General features: G+C 38.9%; 1 protein-coding gene across 1 annotated transcript in view; it reads right to left on the bottom strand.

The window, feature by feature from the left end:
• Positions 1–21,798, bottom strand: part of ATP10D (ATPase phospholipid transporting 10D (putative)) — a 114,134-nt gene that overhangs the window by 30,692 nt on the left and 61,644 nt on the right. The window contains 3 exon segments of the mRNA XM_067735883.1: positions 391–1,000; positions 3,092–3,280; positions 10,393–10,625. Of these exon segments, the coding sequence (XP_067591984.1) occupies positions 391–1,000; positions 3,092–3,280; positions 10,393–10,625 (1,032 nt within the window).

Here is a 21,798-nt window from a genome sequence, read left to right as displayed (position 1 = left end):
ATGATTATAAGGATGCTGGCTGTCATTTATTGAGCATTTACCATTTTCTGGGCTCTGGTCAGAGGCGCGGCATATATTGCATACAGTATATCATTAAACCTCTCAGGAACCTATAAAGGAGGTACCATAATCCCCACCTCTTGAAGGCAAAGGACAGTTAGGTAACTTTATCAAGACATAGCTACTGTCAGAATCCAGATTTGAACCCTGTCTATGTAACCCCAAAACTTAGGTGCTTTCTCACCAGATCCTAGGCAGCTTCCCCTACACTTCACCAAGGGTGACGGATCCCTACAGATCTGCTTGTTTGCCTTTATAAATCCCTTGAGAGTGGCCCTTCGATCTCCAAGCCCTTCCTATCACTTCCCTCTCAGTCCTGTATGAACCCACCTGGGGAAGCCACTGAGAGCAGCTCCATGATCACAGAATCAGCGCCCTTTGTATACACCACGACTTGGTTGGAAATGGGGTGCCGGACCACAACGGACATTCTTTTTCTTACTGAGTCGAAGGGCAGGATGTGTAGGAGTTGAAATGTTAATGGTCCCAAAGCAGCAAAGTCCACCATGACCTGCTCCGGGGTCCGGGACTGCAGAGTGCACTGGTAAGCCCGGGCGGCATATACTAAGGCCGCTTCATCTGGGCTCTCAGCCTCATAACACAGGCTGCAGGCCAAGGGCTGTCCAGGGAGGGATTCCACCTTGCCGTTTGTGACATCCACATTGCTGTCTTGCTTCTCAGTTTCTATGCGACAAGCTGAGTTACCAGAGCCCTGGGGACTCTTGCTGGTCTGGGAGATCTCTTCCTCCACAGGTGAAGCTGGTTTCATTCGACTAAAGAGAGAGAGTCTGCTCACAAAGGCATTTGGGACCCCAGAGGATGGCTCTTTCCCACTGGCAAGAGATGGTGAACTTGATCTTCGGACAGACAGTCTCTGGAAGAGGCTTTTAATCTCTTCCAAAGACTTAATGGGCATTGCATGCAGAGAAGAGAGTCCAATCTAGGAAAGATAATATGGGAAGGTCTCAATAATACAGTCAAAGGCAGTTGGTAACAACTGTGAGGTCAAACGGGGGGGAAAAAAGGAGATATGAAGAGTTACCACTCCCTCACATAGCAGCCTGCTTCATACTTACAACTGCCGCAGGAAACGTTAATAAAAATAAAAATAGCCATGATGAAAAAGATGCACTAATGTTGATGGCATTGTGAATTTCAAAACCACTTAGGAAGAAAACTGATAGCAAAAGACATAAAATGCTACATTGCTAGCAGTGGGCATACGTATAGCAAATTTCCCTAATGAAATAAACTATAAAAAATTAATAATCTTTATTATATGCATCCTAGCAATAACAATTTAAACATTACAAGCAAGTATTTAATAATAGCAAATTAGAAACATCTTAAAATGTTACATAACATTTAAAGGTCAAGTTTATAAAGATTACAGGGCACTATTGAAAAAGCTAAAAAGAATAGTATTAAAAAACAGTATAAAAACAAATGTATCATAATACACATTTAAAACACTGGAAGAAAGTAAATCGAAAGATTAACAAAATGTATTTTTTTTCTTTTATTTTCCAGGTTCTAAAAAAGGTTGTTAATGTGACCTTTTAAGCAAAGTAGGCCAATAAACAAAGTAGCTCACAGAAGAAATTTCTTCTAGATCTTAACTCTTATCAGTGATTAAATTTAGAATTTAATAACCAATTGGGATGACCAATTAATTGAATGCTAAAATTTTCTCATTTAGAAATGCCCAAGGCATTAAAGAATTTTCTCCTAATAAGTATTAATTTTATGATAGTTTGAGGGACTCAGGCTGGTCAATTTTCAAACTTACTGGCAACTCAAAAATGAAAAGTGAAACTCAACCACAGATGACGTTTCTGTACTCCACATGAATTCTGATTAACTCTTTATTCATTGCCTTTCTGTCACTACCTTAAAATATCATGAGGCTTAGGCTCTTATATGTCTACAGAGATTTTCTTTCAGGCTACAGAATATTATATTCTTTGGGGATAAGGCAACTATATTTCTTAAACAGAAAACGCCAAAAGATGTCTATATTGGAAACGGATGTATATGAAAAAGTGTTACATGGGGAGAAAAACAGAACATCCAGTGAGTTATCCTCTAACTATGTAAGTTTTCAAAGAGCAAATTTCTAGTTGAAATCTTATAAAAATACAGTTTCTGATCAAATGAAAGCTTAATGGAAAGTAAAACATTTTTATGTTAAAACTGACCACCTCTGAAGTTGCCAAGAGAAAATGATCTAACAGAAAATTAAAATTTAACTGGGTTGTGCCGCAAATTGAATTTTAAATAGATGTATGCAAAAGGGGAGATAGTTATATTCAAGGAAGATAGCACAGCAAGCGGTAAATCACCAGTCTCTAAAACAAGTTTTTCTTTTTAATTGAAAATGAATTTTCCATGGATTCTAAGCTACAAAGAGACTTTAAAAATCCAGCTTGTGTGGGAACTGCAGAACCTTGGTATATTATAGATGTATTGGATTTTAGAGCGATTGAGTTTACATTACCCAACTGGTACATGAAAAGGGACATTATCATTAAACATGATAATGAATTTAATACTTTATATTTTGCTTGATGTAGTGCATATGTTGGAGGTTTTAGAAGTTTCACAGAAAGCTTCAAATTTGGTAAGCAAACTAAAGCAAAATGAACAGAGTCATATTTTCCAAGAACTGTTCTCATCAGCTATCCTCCTAGAGGCGAAATAGTATAGTAGCTCTGAGCCATACTTCCTGGGTTCAATCCTATCTCTCCCACAAACTGGTCCTGTGACCCTGGGCAAGTTACTTAAGCTCACCTGTAAAATGGGGAACAGTAGAGTAACAGCACCTAACTCATGGGGCTGTTGGGAGGATTAAACATATTAGTACCAGTAAATCACTTAGAACATCGTAAGTTCAGAGTACAGATTAAGTAATGTATAAATATTACCTGCTACTATTGTTAATTACGATCCACATAATAAGACGACATAACAAGTACATTTAAACCCAAAATTCTCTTCTGGAAGGTGACCCTTGTTTGCATTAGAGACTCACCTTTTGCCGTGGTTGGTTAGGAGCAGAAACCACTACTGTGTTGCAAATTGCCAAAGCAATAAAGAAGTCGATGATGTACAGAGTCTCCAGTGGTGGATCTGGGATAGTCTCATCCAGTGGGGTAAAAAGCTGAGGTGTAATCTGACTAAACTTGTCCAAAAGCCTGGTGTCTGGTACCACATCTGTTTCCTGAAGATCCAGAAAGAGAAAGTGTTGTTACAATAAGTACCTAAAAATACGAGTTTTAAATCTACGTGAGCTTTTCTAACCAGAATCTGTGAAGCATGAGACAGTAAACTTTATTCTTCTAAAAAAGATTTAATGGACATGGTGTCATGGGATGTGGGAATAGGGAAATAAAAGAGAAAAAAATTAAATAGAAAATTCAGAATGCATAATATGAATGGAGACTACCTTGACTATTAACTCAAAGTAAGCAAGAGAGGAGCAATGCCTTTCACCAAAAACTAGCTGAGTGAGTTTTCTTATTTTGAAATACACAGGGCAGAGCTATATTTTATTGTGTCTAGGATTCTACTTTGGGCATATATTCATCCCACAGCAACTGATGAATATCAATTCTTTTAAAAGTGAGGGCGTTATTCATACTATGTTATTTTAACAAAACATTTTACAGCTCAAATCACTACTACTGTTAAAAACCAACCCTCCGAAATAAAATTACTATAAGCACGCTAACAGAGTTCATCCGTATTTCCTGGTAATATGCTACAAGACACTAATATCCAAGGGTCCCTCTAAGAGATTTCTGATCATCAAATATTTTTGGCAACTGTGCCCTATGCCCCTCCCTTTTGTACAATTCCATTTACAAACTGGCTTTAAGAAGTTTGCTTACTGGGGGAAAATACTTCATTTTGTTAAACACGGTACTTCTCACTCTTATTTAGAAGTACTAGTTTTAATGAAAGAATGTTGTACTAGGAATCTGTAGTATGCAGTCAACTGCTTTACAAATTTTTCAGATGAGTCAAAAAAGGGGCCATCTCCTCTGAATCGAGTTTTCACAAAAGTGCCACTGTATTCTAGAGGAGTCCTGACTGCAGAAAAGCCAGGAGAGGTGACGGAGAGAAGAGAGTAAAATACGGAGATGTGTGGTATTAGATTCAGAGTGACCGTGGCTTGCATCTTATGCTTAGGAGTTTGGTGAGATGTAGCACAGCCTCAATAAGAAAAGAGCACAGGCTGGGAATCACATGGGTTTGGGTTCAGGTCCTAGACCCACTGCATACCCTCTAGGGGCCTAAGGCTGCTTACTTAACCCTCTGAGCTTCATTTTCCCTCTTCTGAATAATGGTAAAAAGTACACCTACCTCACAGGGTGGCTGTATAAAGTAAATGAGAGAATGAGTGACATGAGACCAGCACAACAGAAACCCAAATAATTTAATGTTCCTTCTCCTTCTCGAACGATACACTCACCTTCAGGCAGGTTACCAGGCTAACGATGGGTTTCAAAGGTCCCAGTTTTCTGCTGTCACAAGGCATTCTTAAATTTCTATCTAAAAATAGCATCTCTTGCTCCGTGATATTCGACTTAGCAAAATTTGAACCCTGTTGCAGTTTGATGGAGTTCGTAAGCACTTGTAATCTGATGGCCGTTCATTAACGAGTTGGCCACATTTCCTCCCACGTCTCACACATAGTAACACTGAGCCAGTGCCTGTGCTGGGCCCTCAGTGACTCAGAGAACCACCCTTTCCTTGAGGACCCCCTTGCCAAAGTCAGCAGAAGAGAGTGGCAACATCTGAGACTTCTTTCTCACTCGATACTCAGGAATCTTGTTGCATAGGATTAATGAAGGTCTATGATGATACTGTCATCTAGTGAGTGTGACAGACGCCATGGGTTGGAGCAATATTTCCAGAGGCATCCTTCTCAGAATGTTTATGCGAATTAAGCAAAACCCCAAGGAGTTCCATACTGAAATAAATTTAAGAAATGTTTAAATAGTGCTTTATTGTAGCACTTCTCAGAGCGTTTAATGGGTACCAGGAATCTCCAAGAAGAGGCTAGTATGTGCAGGTCTCCCTAATTTTATTTTTTAGGGACGTTTGTTCTTTGGAACGTGATTAGGATTGAGTTAGGGACCTTAGAAGCAAATAGTGATTTCATTGTGCCAATGATCTCCACATTGACTAATAACTGGCTTCAGAACATAAGGACTCTACTGCATTTTGAAGTTACTCTAAGGCTAATGAAGATTTGTAACTTCCGTCTTTGTGACAAAGACATAAGTCAATCTAATAAGTCATTTGGGGAATTGAAGAACCTGTGCTGTGATCATGAGAATAAAAGAGATCCTGGAGCTGACCAAAGCTCGGGCTCTGGTCAGCAAAACTGTGTTTATAAAAAGTACTGTCAAAATAAATGTAAGAAACTCCGGACCATACAAGACCCTAGAAGCATCATAAAATAATATAAAGAAGAGCCCAGAAGAAGATTTAAGGAAAGATACATGTCAAAATGAAACTGCAGGAACAGAATGTTCTTCCACTTTAGTTGCTGTCTCTAAAATAAGTTAATCCCTAGTGACTAAGATATTCAGTTGCTGAATTGAGGAGAAAGTATAGTGTTATCACATGCAATTCTTATCTGTAAGATCATATCACAGGTGTTTTTACCTAAGATCCAAATTTTCCTCATGGAGACCTTCTATTACAAAATTGACTTTTGCTCTTTTTTTTCTATAATGGACAGATCCTACCTTCTCTGAACTCTGATTACTCCAAGAACCAGGCCCAAACCATCCAGCTTTAAATGATTCCATGCATATGTACTCTCCCCACAGGGTGTGTAAGTTCCTCTAAAGGAAGGACCATATCTTATAGATTTTTGTATATTTTTTTAAATTGAAGAATAGTTTATTTACAATGTTTCAGATGTACAGCAAAGCGATTCAGTTGTATCTATATCTATTCTTTTTCAAATTCTTTTCCATTATAGGTTATAAGATATTGAATATAGTTCCCTGTGCTATACAGTAAATCCTTGTTGCTTATATATTTTATGTATAGTAGTTTGTATCTGTTAATCCCATACTCCTAATTTAACCTTCTCCCCTTTCTTCTTCCATAACCGTTTGTTTTCTGTCTGTGAGTCTATTTTTGTTTCATAAATAAATTCATTTGTATCATTTTTTTAGATTCCACATATAAGTGATATCATGTGATATTTGTCTTTCTCTGACTTACTGCACTTATTCTGATAATCTCTACGTCCATCCACATTGCTGCAAATGGCATTATTTCATTCTTTTTTATGACTGAACATTTCTTGTAGATTTTTGGATCCCCAACTCAGTAACTGGTACATGGATAAGCCATAAAATGTTATTGCTGTACGTTACTATCAGACACTTGCTGGTTTTATATTCCATAAAGAAGGGGGTGGAGAAACAGATTGAAAAGATGTTACTCCTTGGAAAGCAAATACATAAACCCCTCCCACTTGACCTCAAATAGACTTTTTTTTAATGCAGAGAAAACGTGTACTCCTAATTAGGGAATACAGAACACAATGTGGACAGCTTCCCATAACTGAACTGAGCCTTATCTATTTCATGGTGGGAGTCCAACATCTTGTCCTCATTTTAGATAACATCTGGCTACTTGAAATTTTAGATTTACCCCCATGATTCACATTATGCTTTCCTACCAGCTTGCAGATTTCACATTCCCCTTTCTTTCTTCCTCTCTCCCTCCCTTCCCCCCTCTCCTTTCTTTCTTTCTTTTTTCACCCTATATAAATCCAAATTAAACAAGCAAATGTTGGCCAAGACTTCTCTGCCATCTCATAGTGTCTGCCAAAGCTTTTGGGTAGCCTTACTATATATACTGAATGTTAAGTTTGTTTTAAAATTGAGTGATTAGGACGCATTTTAATTGTTTATGCAAAATCTAAAATGTCCACGGTTTAATAATGGACAAAGATACTCCGCGTGGGAGATCAAGTTGACCAAGCTCTAATACTGTGCTCTACTCCCCACCTAGCTCCACCTGTACCTGAGGGTTTTATTTCATTTCCCACTGCCATCCTCACTTTAAATATAGACACAAATGCCTGCTCCTTCAGATTCCTAAATACCACAGACCTGAAGAAAAAAGACAAAGGCCAATAACTGCACATGGACAGCTCCTCCTCCACACGATGTTCTCCCCAGTTCTGTGGTTCTGAGCCTTTGCACATGCTACACACTGTCTGCCCCAAGTGCTTTTCCTTCATCTTCTACTGTGTAACCCCCTACTCATTAGTCTAATCATAAGTTACGTTTTATCTCTGTTTTGCAGCCTTTCTTGATCTCTTCTCGCCCCGTAGAGTTGATCATTCCCTTCTTTGTGCCCTCACTATACTCTGAATTAACTACCATTACTGCATCTTTAATACAGGGTTATCTTTATTTACTTATATGTCTGCTTCCTCTACCTAGAACAAAGCTGAAGGCTGGGGGCACGTTTTATTCATTTATATCCCTGGTCTAGTATTATGCCATTGTCTTCCATTAGTCCATTAATTAATTCACTCCTTTTATAAACATTTATTGTTGATCTATGGTGTCAGGCACTCCTCACGGAAAGAGGGGTGCACAGAAGAGATGGGAGCCCGGGTATGTGGCACTCACATTCTAGGTAGGGGAAGCACTAACCTCTAAACATATAAGTAAATTGCTTCTAGATTGAGACAAGAGTGGGAGGGATGGAATGTACTTTGGATTGCGTGGTAGGTAAGATTTACTGAGGAGGTGACATCTGAGCTGAGACCTCAGTGAAAAAAAAGGAAACAGCCATATAGAGATCTAAAAGGGTAACACTCCAGGTAGAATGAATAGCATGCTTGCTGAATGAAAACTTCTAGAGGATTAAAGAAGCATAAAAACACTGACTTAGAAAATTAAGGCTTCTATTTCTAAAATAGGTCACATGAACCCGGGACTCACGGTCCTCAATGACATTCTAACTCCCAAAGCCGGTACACCCTGGCCGGCACCGTGACCTCAGATCCTCACTCTCTGACTCTCACCTTGCCTCCCCCATGAAGGGCGCCATCTTCCAACCTTCCACTTCTGGACATCACAGCTCTCAGTGTGCTCTCAAGCTGGTGTTCTCAACCTGGGCTCCATGGATGGACTTTTAGAATCATATGCACAATTTTTACGGATGCTAATTTTTCAGGTCAAAGGATCTATAGCTTTCTCAAAATAATCGTTAGTCTCCAAGAAGGATAGAATCGGCTTGTCTAGAGTAAGAGTGAGAGATGGTCTCATAATTCAAGGAAGACCTCTTTATCCTATATGTAAGGGTGTAGTATTGAAAACACAAAACAGAACAGCAATCCCAGAGCATCTATATAATCAGCATGACACGTGGCATTGGAGTACAGGGCAAGTGAAAACATGAACTGAATGGGAAGACTGAGCCTGTTGAGCAGTTTCATATAACCACCTTCACGATACCTTATTGAGAGTGGACATGCAAGGCACTGACCTCAGATGCCGGGGATTCAAGATGATTTAAGTCCTTGCTCTCAAGGAGCAAGGTCTATGTCAGAGGCAGAAACAAGGCCAATGTCATGAGGACTAAGGGACTGAAGGGCAGGAGGGACTGTGTAAACAGAACTTAGAAGCTGAGAAAAGACAGTCTGAGAAATCTTCAGGAGAAATGATATTTAAAGAAGGAAGTATTTCATCAGATCTGGTAGACAGAGGTAGGCAGTGAGGGGAGAATAAGTTTTAGATGGGAAATGGTACAAAAACCATAATGACTTTAACCTAGGAAACAGTCCCTTGTTCCAGGAAGAGAGTGAGGCTGGATCAGGAAACGGCGAGGGAGACCATGGCACAGTCCCACCTGGTTGCTAATACCCTTGACTTCCAACCAAACATGCGTCACTATGTGGTTAACTTCAGGTGGGTGGGAAATAAAAGATCAGCAGGGCTTCCCTGGTGGCGCAGTGGTTGAGAGTCCGCCTGCCGATGCAGGGGACACGGGTTCAAGCCCCGGTCCGGGAAGATCCCACATGCCATGGAGCGGCTAGGCCCGTGAGCCATGGCCACTGAGCCTGCGCGTCTGGAGCCTGTGCTCCGCAACGGGAGAGGCCGCAGCAGTGAGAGGCCCGCGTACCGGAAAAACAAAACAAAACAAAACAAAAGATCAGCAGAGGAATGGGCAAAATTGATAAAATAGAAGAAAATAGATACCTATTTCTGATACAGCCTGAAAATCAGTACAGAGAAGAGGTGGTGTGCATTCTCCCCCCACCCTTTTTTTTCAGAAGTTGGAGAAAAATTAAGTCCAGATGTTTGGAATAGCTTGACATCTGGCAATGACAGAATATAACAGGTATGATATCCTTAGAGCCACAGAAATGCACAGGATGAATTGCAGTGGAATGATCTTCCTAGTTGCTGAAATTGTACATTTGGTGGAACTTTGAAAAGAGCCAGATTCCCCTCAAGGCCTTTCCAGGATGAATGAGATCCCTGGGGTCTATTCAGATCATATCTCTACTATGAAATTCTATATAAATTCAATGGAGAAACACAAAGTTTCCCCAAAGCTGTTTCTTTCTTGTTATGTAACTTATTTCAGAGGTCACCAACTGCTTACCAGTCTCATAGCTGGGGAATCTTCATCTTGGTTAACACAAGAGTTAATGAAACGTGGAAGGCAGTTGAAATTTTATAGAATTTTAAGCATAGCAAAACGTTTGATTTCTAATTCTTTCACACGAGTATTTTTCCTCTTTCCCATCTTCCACATGGTCCTTTTTCTATGTTTTCCCCTCAGGACTCAAGAACACACCCTGTTGAGCTCTGATATAGAAATATTAGAAAATTACCTTCTCAGGACTAGGAATGGGGAAGAGAGCACAGATTTGGTGGATCTGGGGAAAGACTGCAAAGAGATGAAAAGGCCTTGGAGGATACCAAAAGGCTTTTGAACTTCCCTATCAGTTAGACACACTTACCTGTCTATAGATTCCTCTGTGGTAGTTTTGCTGGTTCTGAAAGTGAGCCATGATCCTTAAACCAAGGCTACTTTTCTCCAGGCTATCAACCCTGGCCAGAAATATTATGTTTTTCCTGAAATGATATACTATCTCTCAACACTGAATTATCTCCAAAATTAGGATATTGTATGTGGCAGTCACACTGAGCTGCACTTATGCAGTCTCCTCTCAGGTAGAAAAGACAACAGCGTTTGGCTCTATTATAATTACGAGGATGTTCTTTCGTTATTAACCGTGGACAGACAAGATTCACGTCATGCATTCACACTTACAATGGGGCTACTGAAAGCAGCCTGTCTGGAATGAGGGACTTCACTGGCTCCACTTCCTAGAGCAAAACAGCTCCCAGTAAGATGATCTGAGGATATACTTCCTAAAGGTCCACTGCGAACCATCCTGCAGCTGGGGGCCCCTGGTTTCGCCATATTGCTGAGGGAGCCACTGGGAGTGTCAGCAGAATCTTCATCTTCAGAGGCAGCTTCCTGATAGGACTCTAGCCTCTTGGCTGAGGGATAAAAATCACACTGGGTCATTCCCTGAGAGGAAACTCTTGCAGGTTGAGTATGTCAGGCATTTACTTAAACAGCTATTTCACACCATCTCCTCCCATTTTAAACCTGGCCTCCAAACTCCTCCAATACTGAGTGAATGGACTTACATCATTGAGAAAAGTAGAAGCAATCAGAGAGGAACTCCCTTCTCTCCCCATGGTCAAATCTACCAACCTGTCTGCATCTGTACCCAAACTCTCTGCCCTCCCTCATACTACTAGGGATGAAGTTTCAAACACCAAACCCTGCACTGTGATCTGCATGCCCTTCTCAAGCGCTTCACTCTTAACGACTCTCCCCTCTTTTACTTTGTCTCTCAACCAGCCTCATGGCTTTCTGTATCTCTCCACGGACACTGCTCTTGTCAAGGTTGTCAATGAGCTAGCTCCAAGTTACCAAACCCAGTGACTGCATCTATTCATATCTTTTTTGAATTCTTAGCAATATCCAACGTCCTCTCCTTTCAGATGTCTCTTTCGGTTTCTCTTGATACCACGTGTACTGTTTTTCCTCCTGCTTCAGTGCGGCTACTTCTTAGTTTCTCCTGCTGTCTCCTCTTCTCCTCAGTCCTCAGATACTGGATGGCTGCAGGAGCTCCTTCCCTTCACTACCTATATACTCTTTCTTGGTGATGTCATCTGGTCCCCCCCACCTTTGAAATATCATCTCTGTGCACAAGACCCCCAAACCTATTCCTTCAACTCTAACCTCTAATTAGAATTTAGACTCAGACATCCAACTCTCTACTTGACATTTCCAGTTGGATGTCCATGAGGCTCTTCCAGCAGATATCTGCATGGCTCACCCCCTTACAACTTCAAGGAGACTTGGAGGTATCCCTTTGTCAATGAAGCCTTCCCAGATCTAACCACACTGTTTGTTACATATCCTACCCCAGCACTTAGCACCATCTACACATCATATACCTTATTTTTAATTTTTTGAATCATCCATTACAATATAAACTCCAAAAGGGCAAGGAATTTTGTCTTTTGTTAATCTGATATTCCTAAAGCCCAGAGAAGGGGGTGATAGATACGCAATAAATACTTGTTGAATAAATAGACAATGGACATCTTAAATTTGGTATATGGTAAATGTAGACTGCTTCCTCTCTTCCTCCAAATCACCACCCCCGCCTCAATTACTCTTTCTCTGGTCTTTCTCATCTTTGTAAATGGTACCTAAATATCTACCTAGCTATTAACACCAGAAATTGAAGATTCTCCTTGATTTGTTTTTTGTTCCCTACGCCACCCCCCACCCCCACATTCAGAGCATCACCAATAGCTGTCTATTATTCATCCAAAATATATCCCGAATATCTAAACTTCTCTTCACCTCCATTACCTTAATCCAAGCCACCATCATTAAAACAGTAGCTAGAGTGATCTTCTAAAACATAAAGCAGAGCAGACCACTCCCTGCACAAAACTTTCCAGCGGCTCCACAGTTCCCTTAGAATAAAATCTGACCTTCTTATCCTGGTGTACCTAACTCAAAATGATCCAGCCTAGGCTGACCTTTCTTTTTTTTTTATGGTACGCGGGCCTCTCACTGCTGTGGCCTCTCCCGTTGCGGAGCACAGGACCGGGGCACGAACCCGTGTCCCCTGCATCGGCAGGCGGACTCTCAATCACTGCGCCACCAGGAAAGCCCCTGACCTAACTTTCTTGCCGCTCCTTCTTCTGCACTAAATCCAGCCTCACTGGCCTTTCTTTCTTTACTTTGAATATTGCCAACCTCGTTTCAGTCTGAGGACCCCTATACTAGCTGCTCCCTCTGACTGGAAGGTTTTTACCCCCGAATTCAAAGATCATGTCATTCAGATCTAGTCTCTGATATCCCCCTTAGAGAAGCCTTGCTCAACCATCCAAAGTAGCCTTATGCTCATTCTATATTATATCACCCCATGATAATTTTCTGCATAGCACTTTTCACTATTTAATATTTTTTATTTAAAAATTAATTTATTTGTGACGATTTTCTCCGATATAAGTTCTATGAGAGGAGGGGCCTTGTCTGTCTTGTTATATGTGCTTGTTTGGATTGCTAGTTGCCTGTATTCAGGCTAAGCCTAGCTACTGAATAAAGTATAGCTTTTGGCAAGTTAATTTATAAAATAAAGAATATCTGCATATCCTATTTAATAGTTTTTGTCTATACTTTTTAAGGACAAGGAAAGGCTAAGATTCTGGGTTCTAGAACTAACTCTTCCGAAGACTAAGTGGCTTTTCAGCAAATCACTTGCTCTTTCTAGGCCTCTGTTTTCTTATTAGAAGAATGAATAATCTGGACTCAATGACTTCAAGATCCTTTCCAGTTCTGCAGTTCTGTAAGTTTCATTATATTCTCTGCCTAAAAAGTACACACTATTTCCCTGTATGACATTTCAGCTTCAAAAACAGATACACTTATTGCGTCCCAGACATTCTGAAGTTCTCCATCCTTACCTGTGCCTTTGCTCAGGATGTCCGTTCTCTTCCTTTCTACTTACATCAATCTTGCACATCTTTAAAGGCTTGGTTCAAATGCCAGTTCCTCACTGAAGACCTCTGTAACTACACTGGCTCTCATCCATACCACTCATTGGTACCACTGAGTGGTACCATATTGGTACCACATTGGTACCATAATTTCCATGTACTACTGAATGCTACTATGGGTCAGGCATTTGTCTCATTTAATCACTGTAACAACCCTCGGAGGTAGATATTATTAATACCTTCATTTCAGAAATAAAGAAATCAAAACTAAGTAATTTTCCCCATCTCACAAAAGTGATACAGGTCAGTCTTATAACCAGTTATATTAAAATCTACAGCCAGCACTATGAGTCTTCATGCTATATTGTTTCTAAATGTAGCCCCAAAAGTTAATATATATTATTCCTTATTATTTCACATGGTCAATATCCCCTGCTCGATTTCAATGGGTACATGTTTTGCAGTTTAAATAATGAGTAATGAGTAAATGAATGAGTAACGAATAATGAGTAAATGTATGAATAGACATATGAATAATATCCTTAGCATCAAGGGGAAGTTGCAGGGTAGGGCGTTAACATTTATTGAATATCTCCTTTTCATCAAGAACCTTGCTAGGTCCTTTATTTTTTTTTTAACTTTTTATTATTATTATTTTTTCCCTTCCCTTTTCACACTTCCTCTAGCTTACTTTGATAATCCTTGACCACCTGGCCAGGACCACTGTCTTTGATTGTGTGGGCTGTGCTAGGTTCTTTATATAAACAACTATATATATATATAACTGTATCCATATATATTTTGTTTTTATCTTTAAAATAATGCTATTGTACATACTAGAAACTATCACTGTTCCACTTGGCAGCTGAGAAAAGTAAAACAGTAAACAGTTTGGGTGGGTAGAGTTAGTATTTGAATTTGGGTTTTCATGACTCCAGAGTCAGTACAAGTATCCATTGTGTTATATGTCCTTAGCAGTTACTTGTATACAAGAGGTTAGCTCAGTGATTCTCAGCAAGGGATGAATTTGTCCCCCCAGTGAACATTTGGCAATGCTTGTACACAATTCGGTTGTTACATCTCGGGGAGAAGTGCTACTGGCATGTGGGCAAAGGCCAAGGATGCTTCTAAACATCTTAAACAGCTCCCCGTAAGAAAGAGTCATCCAGCCCACAATATCAATAGTGCTATGCTGATCAATCCTTGAGCAGCTAAAGAAATTTACTGATGATGTGATAGCATTTTAAGAATAATTAATTAGAATGCTACACAACATATATAAACATGAAGGCTATACGTTAGGAATTTCCCATAGCCATCATTAGGGAACCAGTCATCGTGCAACTGTGTAATTAGTATAAGGCCAGATGGCTGAGCTGTTACTGTAGGACAAACTTGCTCAATAAGTAGAACTGCAAGAGAGAAATTTAAAAAGACCTGGAGTGACTCAATCTTTAATAATTTTGTGGAAAGCTGTGAGAAATAAATCAGTAAAGTTACAATGTGATTCAGAAAACACAGCTACTAAGACCCATACTTTTAGATTCTGAAAAATTTTTTAAAAATTGGGTATGAGGTTTATTATTATACTGATAAACAAAATCTATGCAAATGATCAAGACTTTTATTATGTCTCGTAAAGTAGATTCTAGTTAGTTCCATGAATGCCTCAAAGTGGCAAAAGAATTCTTGCTTTCCGGCTCGTAAGAGAAAATATACAAAGTCTGTAATCTTTCCTTTGTCTCAAGGTAGGTACTACATTAGGTACTATGTTGACTACTTTATTTCTCTCTTATTTAATCTTTCTCTTCTCTTCCAATTCCCCTCTTCAAATATCCAGTAACCTGCTCACAGCCTATAATTTACATTTATTTGATATCTGGAAGAAGTGAGCATGAGACTACGGAACAAAACATTTACCACACGTTTCAATGTGCTCTCCAAAGGGCCAAACACAAGGGTGAACAGCACAGGACACTCAGATTAACTTCTTTCAACTATATCATCCGCATATCCTCAATCAAACATTTTGCTATGAACTAATCCCCCAAACATTTCCAGCATTCCAACTTTCACCTGCTTGTAAACAGCACATTCAGCTGAGTTTCTTTCAACTGTATCATCCACATATCCTTGACACAAAACCTTTCATCCTAAACTAATTCCTCACATTTCCAGCATTCCAGGAATTTGTCCAGTATCTCCAAGCCCCAAACCTTGATCAGGGCAAATCCACCTCCAAAACTGACTGCCTGAAAATCAAAACAATATGGAAAGAGAACACTGACCTTAATCGTACAGCACTTAAAAAGATATTATGTTTCCGTGCCTGTCTCCCACATTGGACCATGAGTTCCTCAACACACAAGCCTATTTCTTATTTTGACAACAATAATTAGGACAATACTAGCAGCTAATACTTACAAAGAATTTATTCTGTGCCATGCTCTAAGTGCTTTCATGATTTACCTTCTCTTATCTCTTAACCACCCCATGAAGTAGATCTATTACTGATCCTTTTTATTGTGGCCCAGAGAAATTATATAAATTGCCCAGGGTCACACAGCTTGCAGGCAGTGGAGATGGGAATCAGACTCAGAAGGCTTGATCCCCAAATCCTTGTTCTTGGAAACTACTAAATGATGCCACCATGTACATCAGATTCACAAACTGCATCATAAAAGCACTGTGTAGACACACCCAAATAGAGGGACATTCTACAAAATCCCTAAATAATGCCCCTCAGAACTCTTAAGGTCATCCAAAAAAAGGAATGGCTAAGAAACTGTCAAATCTAGAGGCACCGAAATGATGACTAAGTGTTACATGATTTCCTGGATGGGATCCTGGGACAGAAAAAGACCTTTGGTAAAAACTAAGGAAATCCCAATAAAATATGGATTTCGGTTAATAATGAAGGATCAATATGGGTTCATTACTTACGACAAACGTATCTTAAGACTAATGTAAGATGTTAAGACAAGGGAAACTGGGCAAGGGAGCATACTGTAACTTTCAATAATATCTTTATAACTTTCTGTAAACCTAAAACCATTCTAAACTAAACAGCTTATTATTAAAAAAAACTTTCAGTAATCTTTTAAAGGAGTTTAAAAAATGTTTAACACATATAAATCACATGGGGATATTGTTAAATGAAGATATTAATTGAAGCTTTAAATAGGGGCTTGAGACTCTGCATTTCTAATACACACCTGGGTGTTGATGATGCTTAGTCCATGGACCAAATTTATAAGTTACAAGGTTTTAAAACAAACAATGGTGTCATCAGATGTGTTTAGTTCAACTGCATAAGGGTAAGGGGTTACTTCCCAGCAGCAACGTTTTAAATGGAAATATCTCCTAGTCAATTCTTTTGCCAAAAAATCCTGAAAGCTTAACTAAGTTTCATTTCAGTGAAAATAATGTCTCAGGGTTAAATTCTGGGGAAAACTAGCCCCTATCATTACTAACTCCAGCATTTAGAGAAGGAGAGAGAGAAAGAGAGAGAGACAGAGAGAGACAGAGAGAGAGCACGTGCTTGTGTGTTTGTGTACATATACTTGTTTTAAAACCATTACCGACAAGAGACCAGGAGCTCTGGATGTATCTGTGGTAGAGAAGTGTTCAGAGGCAAAGTCAGCACCTCATAGAGGTGGTGTATGTAACACTCCATGGCTCACAAACAGTTATCTCATCAATTACAGTTCAGCCCGGATGGCATTTAATTCTCAGTCACTCAGTATCTTCCCTGCACGAGGGGCCACAGAGAGAAGTACTCACTGGGCAGGAGCGTGTATATTCAGGGACAGGGGTGGGAGAGGGCTGGTATTAGCACTCTTAGATGCTACAAATACAAAATTTAAAACCCAACAAATATAAAAAATAATGCAGTGCTTCCCACCATATATTTTGTGAAACATTACTTCTGTAAAATACTTCTCAAAAACAGGGATCTATAATCAGATAATCTTGGAAAACAATAATCTCACAAATGGACAGAGGGGTTTACCTACAGTGATGTTCACTGCAGCATTGTTTGCCACAGCAGATGACTGTTGACAACCTAAACTAATGGTTGGATAGTTACATAAATTTTGGCAGTCATTACAGTGCAATATGGCATAACCATTAGAAAAATAAGGAGAGAATGGAAAGGCGATCATGATGAAGTCTTAAGAAAAATGGTTATACAAGTCAAAGCACACTGTAATGCTATTTTGTTTAAAAAACATATATATTAATGTTTACAGGAAAAAGACTCAAAAGAAATGTGCTAAAATGTTAATAGAGGTCCAATCAGTTTGGTGGGAGTTTTTTTTTTTTTTAAATTGGGGTATAGTTGCTTCACAATGTTGTGTTAGTTTCTACTGTACAGCAAAGTGGAGTTCTCTCTGCTATACAGCAGGTTCTTATTAGTTATCTATTTTATACATATTAGTGTATACATGTCAATCCCAATCTTCCAATTCATCACACCCCCACCCCTACCCCCCGCTTTCCCTCCTTGGTGTCCACACATTTGTTCTCTTCATCTGTGTCTCTATTTCTGCCTTGCAAACCGGTTCATCTGTACCATTTTTCTAGATTCCACATATATGTATTAATATACGATATTTGTTTTTCTCTTTCTGACTTACTTCACTCTGTATGACAGTCTCTAGGTCCATCCACGTCTCTACAAATGACCCAATTTCGTTCCTTTTTATGGCTGAGTAATATTCCGTTGCCTATATCTACCACATCTTCTTTATCCATTCGTCTGTCAATGGACATTTAGGTTGCTTCCATGTCCTGGCTATTGTAAATAGTGCTGCAATCAACATTGGGGTACATGACCCCAATGTTGGGGTATTGCTACTCCAGCTTTCTTTTGATTTCCATTTGCATGGAATATCTTTTTCCATCCCCTCACTTTCAGTCTGTATGTGTCCCTAGGTCTGAAGTGGGTCTCTTGTAGACAGCATATATACGGGTCTTGTTTTTGTATCCATTCAGCCAGCCTGTGTCTTTTGGTTGGATCATTTAATCCATCCACATTTAAGGTAATTATTGATATGTATGTTCCTATTACCAGTCTTAATTGTTTTGCGTTTGCTTTTGTACGTCCTTTCCTTCTCTTGTGTTTCCCACTTAGAGAAGTTCTTTTAGCATTTGTTTTAGAGCTGTTTTTTTTGGTGTTGAATTCTCTTAGCTTTGCTTGTTTGTAAAGCTTTTGATTTTTCTGTCAAATCTGAGTGAGATCCTTGCTGGATCTACCCAGCAAGGGTAGTATTGTTGTAGGTTCTTCCCTTTCATCACTTTAAATATATCGTTCCACTTCCTCCTGGCTTGCAGGGTTTCTGCTGAGAAATCAGTCGTTAACCTTATGCGAGTTCCCTTGTATGTTGTCATTTTTCCCTTGCTGCTTTTTAATAATTTTTGTCTTTAATTTTTGTCAATTTGATTACTATGTGTCTTGGCGTGTTTCTCCTTTGGTTTATCCTGCCTGGGACTCTCTGCGCTTCCGGGACTTGGGTGGCTATTTCCTTTCCCATGTTAGGGAAGTTTTTGACTATATTCTCTTCAAATATTTTCTCTGGTTCTTTCTCTCTCTCTTCTCCTTCTGGGACCCCTATAATGCGAATGTTGGTGCATTTAATGTTGTCCCAGAGGTCTCTTAGGCTGTCTTCATTTCTTTTCATTCTTTTTTCTTCTGTTCCATGGCAGAGATTTCCACCATTCTGTCCTCCAGGTCACTCATCTGTTCTTCTGCCTCAGTTATTCTGCTACTGATTCCTTCTAGTGTATTTTTCATTTCAGTCATTGTGTTATTCATCTCTTGTTTGTTCTTTTAATTCTTCTAGGTCTTTTTAAACATTTCTTGCATCTTCTCGATCTTTGCCTCCATTCTTTTTCCAAGGTCCTGGATCATCTTCACTATCATTCTGAATTCTTTTTCCTGGAAGGTTGCCTATCTCCACTTCATTTAGTTGTTTTCCTGGGGTTTTATCTTGTTCCTTCATCTGGGACGTAGTCCTCTGCCTTTTCATTTTGTCCATCTTTCTGTGAATGTGGTTTTCTTTCTGCAGGCTACAGGACTGTAGTTCTTCTTGCTTCTGCTCTGGTGGGAGTTACTGACGGCTTTAAAATTTTCCTTTTTTGGCTTATCTGAAATTTTCTAAAATATTGCTTTTGTAATAAAAATGCAATAAAAAATATGGAACAATGCAGAATATCATATCCAGTATGATTAGCTATTTTTCACATTGTATAGTGATTATATGATACTCAATGTTTTATCCTTCATACACACAAGTAACAACAAAAGCTGGCTTAAAATATATTTACCTAAGAGGAAATATAGTATATTTTTAAAATTCTGGGCAGGTGGATGTCTAAGTTGAACACTACTGGCAGAAATCATAATATCTGTAGTCTTAATAATAGACATAATAATTGATAAGACTGATTTCATAAAAATATAAAACTTCTCACAAGAAGTGACACCCTAAGCAAAGTTAAGAGGCTGTGGTAGACAGAATTCTAAGATGGCCCCCAAGATTCCTGCCCCACCCCTGTGTATACACCCTGTAGGACAGCATCTCACTTCTATGATTAAATTATGTTACCTGACAAAGGTCAGAGGATTTGGCAGATATAATCAAGTGTCTAGCCAGTTGAATCTGAGTTAATATAAAAGAAGCCTATCCTAGGGTAGCTTGACCTCATCAGGTAAAAAGAGGTGCCACAACTTACCTAAAGTCAGAGACTCAAAGCTAGAGGTTCGGCTGGTAGCCTTGAAGAAGTGAACTGCCATGCTGTGGAGAGGCCACATGGCAAAGGGATGGTAGGCCACCTCTATGAGCTAAGAATGGCTCTAAGCTGACAGCCAGCAAGGAAGCAGGGGCCTTAGTCCTACAACCTCAAGACACTGACAACTCTAAAACCAGGAAACCAAAATGAGGACCCTGGGTTGCAGATAAGATCATAGCTCCAGCCAAAACCTGTATTTCAGCCAGGTGAGAGACTCAGAGAGGACGTAGCTATGTGCACCCAGACTCCTGACCCACAGAAGCTGTGAGACAGTATGTTTGTGTTATTTGAAGCCATCAAATTTGTAGTAATTTGTTATCAAATTTGTAGTAATTTGTTATGTAGCAACAGAAAACTAATACAGTGATAAATGATGAACCAAGAAAGTATTAATATTTGCCACCTACAGAAGAAAAGGATAATATCAAGGTTGATACTCAAATTATTTAACTGGTTCAATACAAGTGCACAAATGAAAATAGACATGGGCCACAGACAACCTAGACTGGGGCATACAAGCTGAACGTCAGCCCTGCCTTAATAGATAAAACCCTCCTACAGATTTACTAAGAATAAGAAAAACTCATCTGTTAAATAGGAAGACATGATCACTCTACCAACGATATCCAAATGGCCAGAAACATATAAAAAGTTAAACAGTTAAACATCTCATTACTAATCAAAGAAAAATTAAGACAATGAAGTGCTAACTATGACTACAAAACTCACAAATTCAAAAGAATAAGTTCATCCCATTATGGCTGGGTGTGAAAAATAGGTGTTATTTTTCTGGGTTGTGAGAACATAAATTAGCACAGTATTTTATAGATAAATTTTGTAGGATCTATAAAAATTTTATATGTGCAAACCTCTGGATCCAGTTGCTAGACATGTATCTTATAAAAATTGCACAAATATGTATGTAGAGAAATGCATATTGCATGATGAATTTTATTTTGTATATCATAATTTTTAATCTTGTCTGTCTCTTGCCTTAAACGCTAAGCTACATGAGATCAGGGACTCATGCCACATATTAGGAGCTCACAAAATATCTGTTGAATGAATAAGGAATGTTAATTGCAAGTACTGTTATAAAAGCAAACTAAGTTTGACCACATATAATGCAATACCATGTACTTAACGTGAAGTCATGAACTGACTTGGAAAAAGGTCCATGAGATAATGAGGAATAAAAAAAGCAAACTGCAAAGCATTATTACAACATATTATAACTTATAAAAGGGGAAATGTGCAAATATATATTTTCACATATACAGGAATATGCATAAAGAAATGGATGGTTATATATTCACCAAATGATTAATGGTGGTTAACTTCTAGGTTAATTTGTTTTGGACATTTCTCATAATTACTTTCATAGGAGTACACTTACTCTTATAAATAACAAAATTAATGAAGATCAATTCTTTAAAGGAAACTTACAATTTATATATTTACTTCCTTAGCCTCAGAAGTTCAGTTCATCTTATTTCTTCTTAAACTAGGTATTCTCAGCCAACGACCAATGAATACCTATGGGCTGAATGATGGGGTCTGGGGAAACTGTTGTCCCTTTGGAATTATTTTCAAAATATTTTTCAGGGAGATGGTCCATAGTTTCATTAGATTCTCAAAAATATCTATAATGCAATATCATTGTCACCAAATCCAACCCCCAACCTTCTACGACTACTGGTAATTTACTTTCCTTTCAGAGAAACCATGGCAAAAAAAAAAAAAAGGAAAGAAAAGAAACCATGGAAGTAGAATCTTTGAATTTGACCCACTAACTCCTGACCTACTAACTTCTGACCTAACTTTTAAAGGGACAACAATGAAACAA

Source organism: Pseudorca crassidens, chromosome 4, assembly GCF_039906515.1.
Source record: "Pseudorca crassidens isolate mPseCra1 chromosome 4, mPseCra1.hap1, whole genome shotgun sequence".
NCBI lineage: Eukaryota > Metazoa > Chordata > Mammalia > Artiodactyla > Delphinidae > Pseudorca > Pseudorca crassidens.
Note: the sequence above shows the minus strand (reverse complement) of the source record. Positions and strands in the feature narration are given on the sequence as shown.